At 40.0% G+C, this 12947-nt stretch overlaps 2 protein-coding genes across 23 annotated transcripts; one reads left to right on the top strand and one right to left on the bottom strand.

Moving 5' to 3' along the window:
• Window positions 1-759: 759 nt before the first annotated feature.
• On the bottom strand, window positions 760-5790 carry colt (carnitine/acylcarnitine carrier protein colt, mitochondrial). Of its 21 annotated transcripts, none has more exons than XM_086993604.1 (7): window positions 5517-5782; window positions 5111-5186; window positions 4849-4939; window positions 4229-4459; window positions 3053-3297; window positions 2570-2787; window positions 760-2107 (listed from the first exon to the last, which is right to left on the bottom strand). In XM_086993604.1, the coding sequence occupies exons 5-7, from the start codon at window positions 3273-3275 to the stop codon at window positions 1631-1633; spliced, it is 918 nt and encodes a 305-aa protein (XP_086849730.1). In that variant the 5' UTR covers window positions 3276-3297; window positions 4229-4459; window positions 4849-4939; window positions 5111-5186; window positions 5517-5782; the 3' UTR covers window positions 760-1630. The 21 variants fall into 21 exon arrangements, with proteins under 21 accessions (XP_086849730.1, XP_086849718.1, XP_086849756.1 ...); XM_086993592.1 differs by having other exon boundaries at window positions 5544-5782; XM_086993630.1 differs by having other exon boundaries at window positions 5548-5782.
• Window positions 5791-7606: 1816 nt separating this feature from the next.
• LOC111242999 (uncharacterized) lies at window positions 7607-11424 on the top strand. 2 transcript variants are annotated; one of them, XM_022787996.2, is made up of 2 exons: window positions 7607-7765; window positions 8615-11424. In XM_022787996.2, exons 1-2 carry the CDS (start codon window positions 7751-7753, stop codon window positions 11279-11281), a joined length of 2682 nt encoding a protein of 893 aa, XP_022643731.1. In that variant the 5' UTR covers window positions 7607-7750; the 3' UTR covers window positions 11282-11424. The 2 variants fall into 2 exon arrangements, with proteins under 2 accessions (XP_022643731.1, XP_022643730.1); XM_022787995.2 differs by lacking the exon at window positions 7607-7765 and adding an exon at window positions 7918-8096.
• Window positions 11425-12947: the final 1523 nt, after the last annotated feature.

Genomic DNA, 12947 nt, shown 5'->3' with positions numbered 1-12947 from the left:
TAATAATCAAATTATATATAATTTGAGAGCATAACGGAATCTGCGAAATGTGAATTAGCTTTCGTGCATAGGACGGTTAGCTGTTGCAAGTTATCTACTTGAATCTGCAGGAGGTGTTTCCAGATCAGTCACAAAAAAAAGAGCGAAAATATTATAGTCCTTAAATTGCTCTATGTGGCCTAGATTGCAACATTCCGGGAATTATATCTAGCACTATTTATTAAGATTTACTTCAGCCAAACATCTTTCAGTAGAACGCACTGCTAATCATTGTACCCTGACAACACATCGCCAACCCTCCGCAGTTTCTCAAGAACTTCCAAAAATAATTGTTGCAGGCGCTCTATGGCGGCCATTATAAAGCAAACACTATATGCATATGTAAACTCGACCTTTTATTGAATAGGAATTAAAGGTTAAGGTCACGCAAAAATGTTTGCACTTTATAGTTGATAGTACCTACGTAGACAACACCCAAGTGATGTCAGTGTACTTTTATATAGTAATACAAATGTATAGTAGAGACTCTGTTGGCATCGTTAACTTGTTTAGTTAAATAACAACTAATTATTTATAATCTCATACATTGTGCGGAACTGGCATAGTTTACGGCTATGCTCCAGAAAATCACAAAGTTTTATGTCGCTTGGTATCGCTTAGTCTATACATGTGTCGTAGTGGAGTAACACCTATCTTTATAGTAGTATACTGTAGCGATGAGTTACAATTAGATCTGTACAATAAAATAACAAACCTTAATTACATGTATATAATTTATTATAATATATTAAACAATTGTAGTAGTACATTAGTTTGTTTCTGTTAGACAACCATAGTAGATAGTAAATTTTCATCAAAATATTGCTTTGTATTAATTACATAAGTTCCATTCAAACATCTAAATTGCTTACATCGATATCCAGGCAGCTACAGGGATAATAAACTTTCTCATAAAAATGTATGTTCAATCATTTATAAGTGGTAAAAACACTACACTGTCGTTGTTTGTACTGAGCGAATTTCTTGTGCTTATCTTATAATCTTTATCTTCCGTAACATTTCTTCGCTAAAATTACTTTAATAAACATAACAATGCACATCAGAAATATCAGTTTATTATGTTTATACATAAACTCATAAGAACATGTTGAACCGGTTTTTTTTTTGGAGTACTGCCTATTTTATACAAGATACGAAAAAGCTACAATTTGCAGCAGGTACGAGAGTTACTATAATAATCTCATTTACGTTTAACACAGCTTAGGACCACCTTTAAATACAATACCCATAGATATTAGTTGCGTGGCAGTATATTTTTCAGGAGACCGATTGGCCCATAAACAAATTTCCCGCTCAACTTACGCAGTCAAGAGCACAGCTACTAGATTGTAGAAAGAATCGTTTAATTTCAGCTCTACAAGTCTATTGTGTAAGCCACCACATATGTTTTCTAGGCTACGAAGTAGAAAAGGTATTTATCAGTCGTGCCAACAACATGGTCTCCTTGAAGTGTAGCAGTTAAACTGGACGACTAACTGCAAAATGAAACCTTAGTAATTTGGCATTATGAAACCCCTGTGGTCAAAATGCTAGATGTATCTTATTTATGTTGATTGGTTTGTTATCTTGCTTATTCAGGGAACACTATGTTAAGCACTTTGAGTGCAAGCTCGAATCCCATAAAGCACGCGGCGTTGGCAGGAAAAGCGCGAATCATGACTGGCGTACAACCTTTGTAGAAAGCTCGAATACCCTCAGTGCGCATCGTTTCTTTTAAAACATCACGGACACCATTGTATTTACCCTCAGGGGCTGTTTGCAAACGACTTTTGAGCACGTCAGGTGGAATAGCTACTAGCCAGTTGAAGATACCGGCCATACCTCCGGCAAACAGTGTCTTTCCGATAGAAAGGTCGCTTCGACTACCACCCACTGGCGTTAGTACTGTTTGGAGCCATTCATAGGTCATGAAATACATACCGGAGGCAGGCAGATCACGAAGAAGCGTGGCACAGGTACCTTTATAAATCGACCGCAACCCGCCTGTTCGGTACAATTGTTTAACACAATCCAATGGTCCCTTATAAATTGTGCCGCTTTGCTGAACCTGTTTAACCAATACGAAATGTTTCTTAAACACCGAAGTTTCGCTTCTGTGGGTCAACTCCTAGTGCAGCAATAACAGTGTAAAATAATGTAAGGTCTTTTGCCTATCTAAATTCTCCGCATCAGCGGTGGCTATAAGGTACTCAAGTTAAGGATTCATCTTATTGCAAGATTAGGCGACACTTACCGGATGAGAATTTTCGCTGTATGCAAACGTCACAAATTTCCAAAATAATATTATTATTGATAATACGTAATTAGCTTACGACGTCCTCACATTTCAAACTGCTATACATAAAGCTAAGGCAAACGCGTAGGTGCAAACAACGCATGAACATGAATTTGCCACTTTAAGGCTGTACACCTGAATACAGATCCCACATGTACCTAAAACAGCCTAAGGTCTTGCAAAGCACGGGCGAATTAAATTGATTAAACATAAAAAGTAAGAGCAACTAGGTACCTGCAGAAGGCATTTTATGCGCTCCCCAGGAGCCATTATCGCTGTTGTGAAGACGCCTGATAGCATTCCTGCCATGAATAGCTGGTGGTACCGAAGTTGTTCATTCGGGTCCTTTTGTTGCAATTTCTTGCCGATTCCAAATCCAAAGAAGCAGACGGCGTACATTGGAGTGACGCCCATGATAGGGGCTGCCATACCTTTGTAAAGACCACGAACCCCTAGCAGCCGAACCAAAAAACAAAAGCCTATTACACTAGATCATCATTTAATTCACATATCGCAACTACAGGGACTGGTATTTTAAATCATCAGATATATACTTATGAGTATTTTAGATGAGTTTAATCAGTATTTCACTCCTTGCTTGTCTTGGATATTTATTAATGTGGTCTTACACAAATGTTAGCCAAGGGTTTGACTTTTTTGTTCGCTATTATTACATACAAACACGGTTAATACGTGCATTTCATTATGTAAGCTGACCTTCTCGTGCAATGGTTTTCTTGGCACAATCAAACGTGCCTTTGTAAAGGGGTTCTTGTCCGGCCATCGGCTTGGGCATCGTCTGCAAACGGACCTTAATCGTGTCTAGAGGGTGTCCGGAGGCTACTAAGCAGATACCACCAAAACCTCCAGCAAAGAGCTCCTTTACTGGTGATGCTCTACGGCCCCCGGTAGGTTTCTTCGTATCAGTTACCTCAGACATGATGCGGCTTCTATTTAGTACGCTGCAATGTGAATTTGAAACAATTCTTTTATTAAAATTTGCCGAAGCATTTGGTATTGGATATCTATTATACAGGAAAGTGAATGAAAACGGAGCCGAACATACGTGTGAACGATAGTTAACAAAAATTACAATTTAAGCAGCATCTGTTTCAGTGTTTTACGGGTTTTTCCAATGGGTTTACAGCACTGTGAATTTACATCTTACTCTACTATAAGCTTACTTTTACATCCCTAAATTAGAATGCATTGGCTCCGGACAAAATACAACTAGTTCGGTATGCATCAATCTTGACATGAAACGGTCATTGACATTTTACCCAACTATCCTACACAAAGTTCTCGATTCCCTAACCTTACATCGAGCAGGAATATCGTGATCGCTTGGATCGCTACAAATCAAGTTAAAAGAGTTCGCAAAGTTCCTGAGACCTGTATTTAATATTAATACTAATTTTTTCTTTTTTCGCCGATCTCCGTCTCATCTCACATTAGCATGCGACAACATTTGGAACTATGCAGGCTATAAGCCCTTAAATTGAAATGTGAAAGCAAATAAACTGTAGCTCGAATTTTCATTCACACAAAAATCGGCTTTGTTAGGTTACCACATATTATTTTATTAGGTTTGGCCACTTGAAAAACAGAACGCCATGTGAGACTGGAGTTTTGGCGTAAAATCGCTTGAATATTTGACAACAATTTCATTGGTAGCGCAAAAGCACAGTATTGTTGGTCAGTCTACAAACAAAATACAATTTCGATTTGAAATCCGGATTTCAACATTGTTCTCAACATTGGCCCTCAAGATAAAAACAATCTTTAATACAATTAGCAGCATTTACTTCGTGACACAACGTATACTCTCTTTTCTTTGTAATACCTATATAACATCCTTGAACAATAAGACTACGACAAATAAGCCATACACACCTTCCTAACTTATAGTTCCATTTAATTTCTGTTTAATTGCTTTGTTTATTCGACACGGCCTCATAAATTGTCACGAGTCCTTGGCGTCCACCAAAATGACCCCCAACTGCGTTATTTAAGAGCAGAATTGTTGTCATACAATCCGTCCAGAACCGTGTGCGAGGGCAATGACATGCCAACAAGGGGCACTTGAGAATTTCTACATTTATATCGAGAAAGCTGTAGTTAAAGCTGTAAAAAAAAGTAACAAAAATTAACTGAAAGATCAAGCGGGTCAATAAGACCCCAAGACGATGTTGTAATAGTTTTTAAGGAAAAATTCCGAATAAACAAATAGAATAAGGTGAGGTGACTTTGTAACGCACACGCGTGTGACACACTGCACTTGTTTATCATTCTGATACTGCCCAACGTTCGATATTCGAGTGACATAACTTCCGTAACATTGGAGCCCCACATAATAACCGATTAAAATTATTTAAATGCAGTGGCTTGAGTGCAAGATTGCACGGTATTATATTGAATAGAATCATATACTTTACGAACTAAGCTTTATATATTTGGAAGGTAAAATTCAAGAAGGATTAATGTGATGAGAGATTTACGGGAACTGTGATTACCTTACATAGACCACTAATGATGAGAGCTACGCGAATAGTTTGTCGGTACACTAATTTTGCAGACAGCATAATTAGTGAGCAATCAACTCACCTATATACACATATGCCAAGAACAAATATTTTTTGAGGATCGATATATCATGTAGTTAACAATAGAATACATGCAGTATGAAAGAATACTTGAATCGATAAGAATTTATATCTAGAGCCGCAGTCAAGGGTCTTGATGAATTTCTGATTTAGAGCTTGTTTTCGCATTTACCGGCGCCTTGGACACCATTTATTTTTTTCGTCTGCAGCTACCGGAATATTTTGAACTGTGTGGCACGCTAATTCACCTGAATCGCAAAACAGAATAGGTAGAATGATACTCAATGTTCTAACAAATCAAGTTTAGATGGACGAAAAAGCGATGATTTCTAATCACTTGCTCGATAATTTCAAGTATTGAATCTAATGTGAAATCCAACTACTATGAAATAACTGTTCATTTATTTATAATATTTCCAACAAAGCTATCACACAGCATAATCAGAGTACTCTTATACTCTTATATGCCCTAAATATAACTGCTTGTACATGTATATCTATCCCTGATACAGAAGTCTTTTACAGAAGGGCATTTCTTTTCTCGCACATCTCGAAAAATTTAATCGACGACAACGCACAAGTTCTATTTGAGTTGTTCTGCTCACCCACATCAACTAATTAGACAAACACAGTCAAATGCCGCTTTTTGAATGTAGCAAATATGCGGGTATCGAAATTATCTTTGCAGCCGATCGTTTTATCCGCAGAGCGTAGAACGACACCTGATAAGACCACTGTAGTCTTCGTTGTCGGCCACCGCAACGAATGCTTCTAACCCAACCCAACTTGCGCTGTCGCGAACAGCTTCCTCCTTGTTGCACGGTAGCCACAGTAACCGCTACTCTAAAGGTCGCCATTTTGTTTTTCCCCTCTCTCTCTCCCTCTCCCTCTGTGGCAGATGCGCGCGCATGGGCGAAAGTGCCTGTACATTCGACTTAGGAAGTCACTGCGTTCAAGACGAGGTCACCATTCTATTTTTATTCGAAATTTGCCCGCCAGTTGATTTTGTTGGCAAGATTACTGCTCAAATTAAAATAGTATAGTAGTACATATAAGCAGTAGAAATGTTGTGTGTAATTAATTAGAATGACACTTAAGCATTAATCATGGCCTATGTTATTAGATTAGCTAAACAACATAAAGTTTTCTCAGATTTCATTAAAATCTGACAGTAATAGAAGCCTTAAGAAAAACTGCATGTGTTGGTGGAACATTTATCGCCATCAGTACTTACCATTAGCCGTTTTCCACGATCACACGATGCCACTGTGCAAACTCCTGTCCTTTCCTAGACACTTCCTAAATCAAATAAACATGGGCTGAAAAAGTTTTGAATCTATACTTACAATCAACGTGAAGCGAAGCTTAATCCGTGTCTTAGTTCGTAAATTTAAATAATATATGAATCATCTTAAAGATATACCACGGACGTTCTGTTTATGCTATATATTTTACTTCATGTTCGCAAATAAAGCGGATACACAAAGTAAAGGCTAATTGGGGTCTAAAGAAGTCTACAGCGATAAATATACTCACTTCAATAAATAATCGAGAAATTTTCATTTCAGAGTTAGAGAGCCAACGATACACTCCGTCCCGAGTTGGTTCAGTTATATCCAGCTAATAAACGAATTTACGATTCTTACATAGCTTATCATGGAAACATAAATCCCCGTTGGAGATTTGTTTTCGCAAATCGATGTTTGTAAACACATTGTCCAAAGAGTTCACCTAGTTTTTTAAAACGAGAGCTTACATTTTAGCAGTAAAACCGCGATTTTGCTGCAAGCCGCGTAATACGTTATGAGAGGCGTGACAGGGTGTCATAGCACAGCCTACATATTCCGAAGGCACATTTAGCGATTTGGCAGGGACCAAACGGATCCATAGGGAAGTACCACCTATGCACTTTCATGTTGTCATTAATTAATGAATGTTTAATTCACTTTATTGAGTTATGGTCTAGTTACGATATTGTTACTGCACAACACATGTTATCTTGATCTTAATTCTAATTTGAAATCATCCCGAGCCCTTTTGGATTGGTCGTTTATTTAAAATGGTAGACTTCACACTAGGCACTCACCTAAACACTGGCACTCCAGTTATGAATTTTCTGAATCATGCTGGAAATAAATACTGTTCGCTAGCCTATAAAGATTGAAGCGAACTTCATGCTACATGTAGAAATACGAGACCGCTTCTAGCTCACAACAGTATCTCACTTCGAATATTTGGACTTTGGATATAAGATCCATTACATAACCACATTGTGAACTAGAAGTTTAACCCATTCGATGGAAAGAAGCCAACGTTATATTTCTTCAAATTTTGCACAACCTTAAAAATCCTGTTTTCTATTGGATACCAGCTTTAAAGATAAACACTTATTCACATCATAATTTAACTTAAAATTTTTCGTTACGAGAATCAGGATAAATATCTGACAGTAAGATCATCCTGATAAATATTCAGAAGGCCTACTATTTTTTAAAACCATGAACAATCATTATACATAAGCAGCTCCACACTGGTGACAATGTACCGCCATCACATGTGGGAGTCGCATCTTATGTAATTTGATTTTGAACTAATTTGTCAAAGTATTGTTAATTCTTCGGAAATTTAATAAATAATTATCATTTTTCTTGTAGGTAGAATTTTTTTACGGGCAATGACCTATTCACAAGGCATTAGATCTCTATAGGTAGGTTTAAATCCGTATCTTAAGAGATAGTATTCTATAACAAGATCGCGAGAGCTGTGGCGGCTTTTAGGAGAAAACGAAGCTCGGTCGGGCGAAGCCTTCGTGATGTCCTCGTCTACGGTGGGTGCTTTATTCCTTACTTTGTGTACTTCAAAAAACTGAAGTTTGGTACAGAACTCGGAGGCACCTCTTGGTAACACGTTTCACATTGATGTATAGTTTGGTAGATATTATTATTAGGATTATTAAGGGCGTATTAAGGCTTATCCCTGGTTAGTTTCCCAATTACCGAACTCCCAATTGCTCGAAGCAAACATTCGATTCTGCATATGCGTTCTTGGCTTTAGAATCTATGCAAAACGTGTGGCGCAGAAGTGCGCACGATCGTTCCAAGAAAGCCACACGGAATTTCGGTGAAAAATATCTGCCATTGGATGCTTCGCTTTTTAAGGTAGCTCGTATTATTTGTATGTTATCTTTGTGAATACATAGGTTTATGAAAGGCTATCTTCGTAAGCATTTTTGATTTAGTTGTACTATTTATAGGGTGTATACCTAGGCTTGTGACTTCAAACACGTTCCTGCGTAGTTTATTCAGAAAAGAAGTTCCCACATTTTCAAACATCTATATGGGTATCATTGAAATTTGGCAATAATTTACTGGTGGGAATTAGGCTTTATTACTGATATATGCACGGGCGCATAAAATCGGTTAGCATTCTTCCTTCGATACGACCCGGGTACACGTCTGCAACTCAACCGGTTAGGAAACTGAGTTTAACCTTTAAAAAAACCTGTTCATTAGTTTCACACAAATTGCTGCTATACTTGTTTCTTTTCAATTCAGTTATATTAGTAATCACCTCGGACTTATTCATAATTAACGGTGACTTCAGTTTTTGTTTAGAGTGCGGACACATTGTGCCTGTGTCGTTTTGGCATCTGAATTAAGTATGTGATTATCTTCAGGGTCCGGTCCCGAAGCGGTATGTGTCTGAAGAAACTGTGACAACGACACATAAAGACACAATTACGATTGAGGTTAACGATCAGGATGATCTTAAAGCGATTGCTAAGAAACTGATTCAAATTGAGGATGGTCAGCCAGTCCTCAACCTTCCTCAGTACCGAAGGACAAGTTTTTCTGATACGTCTAATCGGCCTCGGCGCGCGGATCGAGGTGGATCACCACGCATCAGCCATGGAAGACAAAGAGGTGGTAAAGGAAGGTCAAATAAGTACGATACCGACTATGATGACACTGGCGATCAATCAGATACACGCCAAACTTCACAAACTTCTCGTTGGTCGAAACCTACTGATGTGGATAGTAGTTCACGCCCACGACGTAGCAGACATAATTCAAACCGGCGGAAACGTTTAGATAAACGTCGAGGAGGGTCAAAAGATTCTTCCCGGAGGCCAGTAAGAGGAAGTAATTATTCTCGAAAAAAGGTTAGGCGACGCCCATCCAGAAGACAATATAAAGCAAAACGAAGGCCCCGAGCTCACGGAGGCCATACTGGAAGCGAATCCTCAACTGCTGAAGGTGGTAGCAGAAGGGGTTGGCGGAAGTGTATGAAGCCTATGAGCAACTTTTTTAGTAGTATTCGTGGATCACATTCCGGTCCTCGATCAAGGGATGAGTTGTTGGCAGGCGGTAAAGATGACAAAAAAAAGTCGAAAATGACGAAAAAGGGTGGGCCGAAAGACGATAAATCAAAAGCACCAGGTAAATCAAAAGCACCAGGTAAATCAAAAGCACCAGGTAAATCAAAAGCACCAGGTAAATCAAAAGCACCAGGTAAATCAAAAGCACCAGGTAAATCAAAAGCACCAGGTAAATCAAAAGCACCAGGTAAATCAAAAGCACCAGGTAAATCAAAAGCACCAGGTAAATCAAAAGCACCAGGTAAATCAAAAGCACCAGAAAAATCAAAAGCACCAGGTAAATCAAAAGCACCAGGTAAATCAAAAGCTACGACAACGAAGTCAAAAGCGCCCAAGAGTAAGGCTGCGAAAACCAAGGCTGGTAAGACAGTTAAGGAGGCCGCTAAGACGAAAAAAAGCGAAGTTCAAAAGGCCTTCAAGAAACCTAAACGAAAGGAAAAAGAAGGCGCCACGAAAGTGGAGCAGAAAACTGATAAGATCGGTGGCAAATCGAAGGCCACGACCAGGAAAGGGGCAGAATCACCCGCCTCGAAAATTGATAAGAAAAAAGGAAAAACTGACAAACAAAAGATTGCTGCTCGGATTGCAACAGCAATGCCAATGGAAAGAAAGTCTTTGTCAGCCATTACGGCTGAAGCCGCTAAGGCCGATGCCGCAGCGGAAGAAGCGGCCAAGGCTGGTGCGAAGCCTGCTGCTGCACCGCCTCCACCGCCCACCGCGGAAACACCTCCAGTATCGCCTCCAGTATCGCCTCCAGTCGAGGCCAAGGTATTATCTAAGAAAGAAGAGCGAAGGTCCGAAGAACCAGAAAAGGTATCGGAGCGAAGATCCGACCGTAAACCGGAAAAAAAGACATCGGAACGATTATCCGACAGAAAAGCCGAGGGCCGAAAATCAGATAGAGTAGAAATAAAGGAAAAGGAAAAGGAAAAGGAAAAAGAAAAGGAAAAGGAAAAGGAGAAGGAGAAGGAGAAGGAAAAAGAGGAAGAGGTGGCGCCACCAGCACCACCATTACCCGAACCCGAGAAAGAAAAGGAAAAAGAGGAGCCTCGAGAAATTCGAGAGCCTCGGAAGCCTGTAAGCAGACCTCCTGCACTGCCTGCAGAACCATCTGTGCCGCCGCCGCCGCCATCGGAGGCTGATCAGCAGGCGTTAGTTCCGCCTAGCGAAGTAAGGTTCCCTGAGTCTGAGTCGGCCGCAGAGGTAAGTCCGCCGGTCAGTGCTGAAGCTACGGAGCGTGCGTCCACGTCTATCTCCGAAGAGCCATCATCGTCTCCATCTGAAGAAAAAAGACAGAGTGTTGGTGAACTTGTTCCTGTTGAAATCGGAGGTGACCTTGACCGACTGCCTGATTCACTGGAAGTGGAGCGGGAGAAAGAAAAAGAACAGGAAAGAGAGCGGGAACTGGAAAAAGAAAAAGAACGCGAAAGGCAAAAAGAAAAGGAACGTGAGCGTGAGAAGGAAAGGGAAAAAGAGAAGGAACGCGAGAAAGAGCGCGCCCGCGAAAAGCGAAAAGAGCGCGAGGACGAGACAGCAGAAAAATCCGAGGATGAATCGGAAGCGGCGGCTCGTACACCGCCGTCGCCTCCTCAACCGTCTTCGCCCGCGACGGCAACTGTATCGGCGACTGTGACTGCGACTGCGACTACAACTACAACTACAACCGAGGAGGAACAGCCTGAACCGTCACCAGTGGAAGGGGAGGCCATTCAAGCCCAGAATCTTCAGAATTTACCGCTTCTCGATGTTCACCATGACCAAGATCCTTATGCTCAACAAACGGTATATTCACCCGTTGTCAGTAGCGAAGCCGTCGTATGCGGACGGTGCTGTGGTTTTAACTACAAGGACGCCTTCATCATAATTCTGCTGATCATAAATATGTTTGCTTTCTTTGTCTGGTTCAGCAGTATACGCAAATATTTTCCTAGCGAGCAAGATCTCAAACAACGGTTCGGAAGGTAAAAAGGCTGCGGTAACGGAGAAATTTCTAAAGACAAGAACGGACACAACGAAGAGCGGGCATTTTGATTGAAAAGGATGTGGATACTAAACGATACTAAACGTTTCCAAATGATTAAATCATCATTCAAAATGATGATATCATATGGGATTTGTTTTCATTTGTAGAATTTTTAGTCTTGCTTTGTTTATAAAAAAAAAGCGTAATCGGGCACGATAAGGTGTATGTAACATGCGTCGCCTACTGGATATTAATAGAAAACTATTACAACACAACTAAAAAATAGTTTTATATATATATATATATATAAAATATATATATATATATATATAAAATTTTTTTTTTTATATATATATATATATATTACATGTAACATATATAATAATAAATGTAACTACTTATAATTTCAGGTTTTCAGAACATGAATTACATAAATATTATAGTATTTGTTATGTAGGCAATTAGCCTATTTATTGCCATTTATTTACTCAGTTGAGGTGGCATACGCAGGTTAAAACCTGTCACGCAACCTTTAAGCTTTGCGTAACGTACTCGCATGCGTGAAATTGTATATACTAACAACGCAGAAATCTAAACATTGAATTTCGTAGATATTCCTGGTTCAGCTCAATGTTTGTCATTCTTCTGTGCAATTAAAATTAGGCGAGTCCACGAGACGTTGGTTTCCGATATATTGCAGCAGTATTCTCAGTTGCGGGATGTCAATGCGAATTGGTAGATTCCGACATTGTTTCATAAAATTGAATAAGATGCAGACCGTAATTTTCCAACAGAAGCGTGTGTTCATATTAATCCGAATAAGCACTCAAGCTCCGGCGACAGTTGGTATAATACTACTCTTCCAACCGCTTGTCCGAGGAACCGTTCCTCGATAAGAAGCACAATACGTTTACGTGAACTGCCCAACAGCAAAAGTAGGCTTGTCTCGCTATTCATGTTATCTTAAGTGCTAGCGACCTATAACGATAACTCACTTTTTATAGAAATGGCTGAATGGGAAAGGGAAACCTGTTCCGACACGCTGTAAATCTCGTTCCGTCCTGGGAAGGGGCAATACTTGTATCCTTTGCGAGTGACGGACGAGACCCAGCGCCTGCCTAACCATGACGGACTACAAGAAAATCAACCCACCCAGCCGTAGCTCGGACATACAATTGATTTGAATTCGACAAAATTTTCTTACACTATAAGGCGGCCTGTGGATTTGTAGCTTTTGTAATTTCGAAATGTCTTCTGGATCTGAAAGTCGAATCGATTTTTGTAGGTGCAGAAGCCCTGCAGATGTAGCGTGTTCTGGACGTCTTTTTCGATTCCGGCAACTACGTATTTGAACATCTCAGAGTTTTTCTTCATGTGGTCGAATTCCTCGTCTGTATAATTGTTAACCGTGAAGCACCAACGGCAGCTAGATGGGTGGTAATGGTTAGGCAGGCGTTGGATCTTATCCGTAACTCGCGAAGGCTAGAAGTACTACCCCTTCGCGAGAGGGGACTAGACTTATAGCATGTCTGATTGCGCTTTCCCATTGAGCCATTTCTATAAAAGCGGATTAACTCTTCAAGGGGCTAGCCCTTAAGATAACATGAGTAGTAACGCCATTCCCCTTTTACCGTTGGGCAGTTCACAAAAGCGTATTGCACCGAGTGC

Source organism: Varroa destructor, unplaced genomic scaffold (genome assembly GCF_002443255.2).
Source record: "Varroa destructor unplaced genomic scaffold, Vdes_3.0 BEIS01000001.1, whole genome shotgun sequence".
Taxonomy (NCBI): domain Eukaryota; kingdom Metazoa; phylum Arthropoda; class Arachnida; order Mesostigmata; family Varroidae; genus Varroa; species Varroa destructor.
Note: the sequence above shows the minus strand (reverse complement) of the source record. Positions and strands in the feature narration are given on the sequence as shown.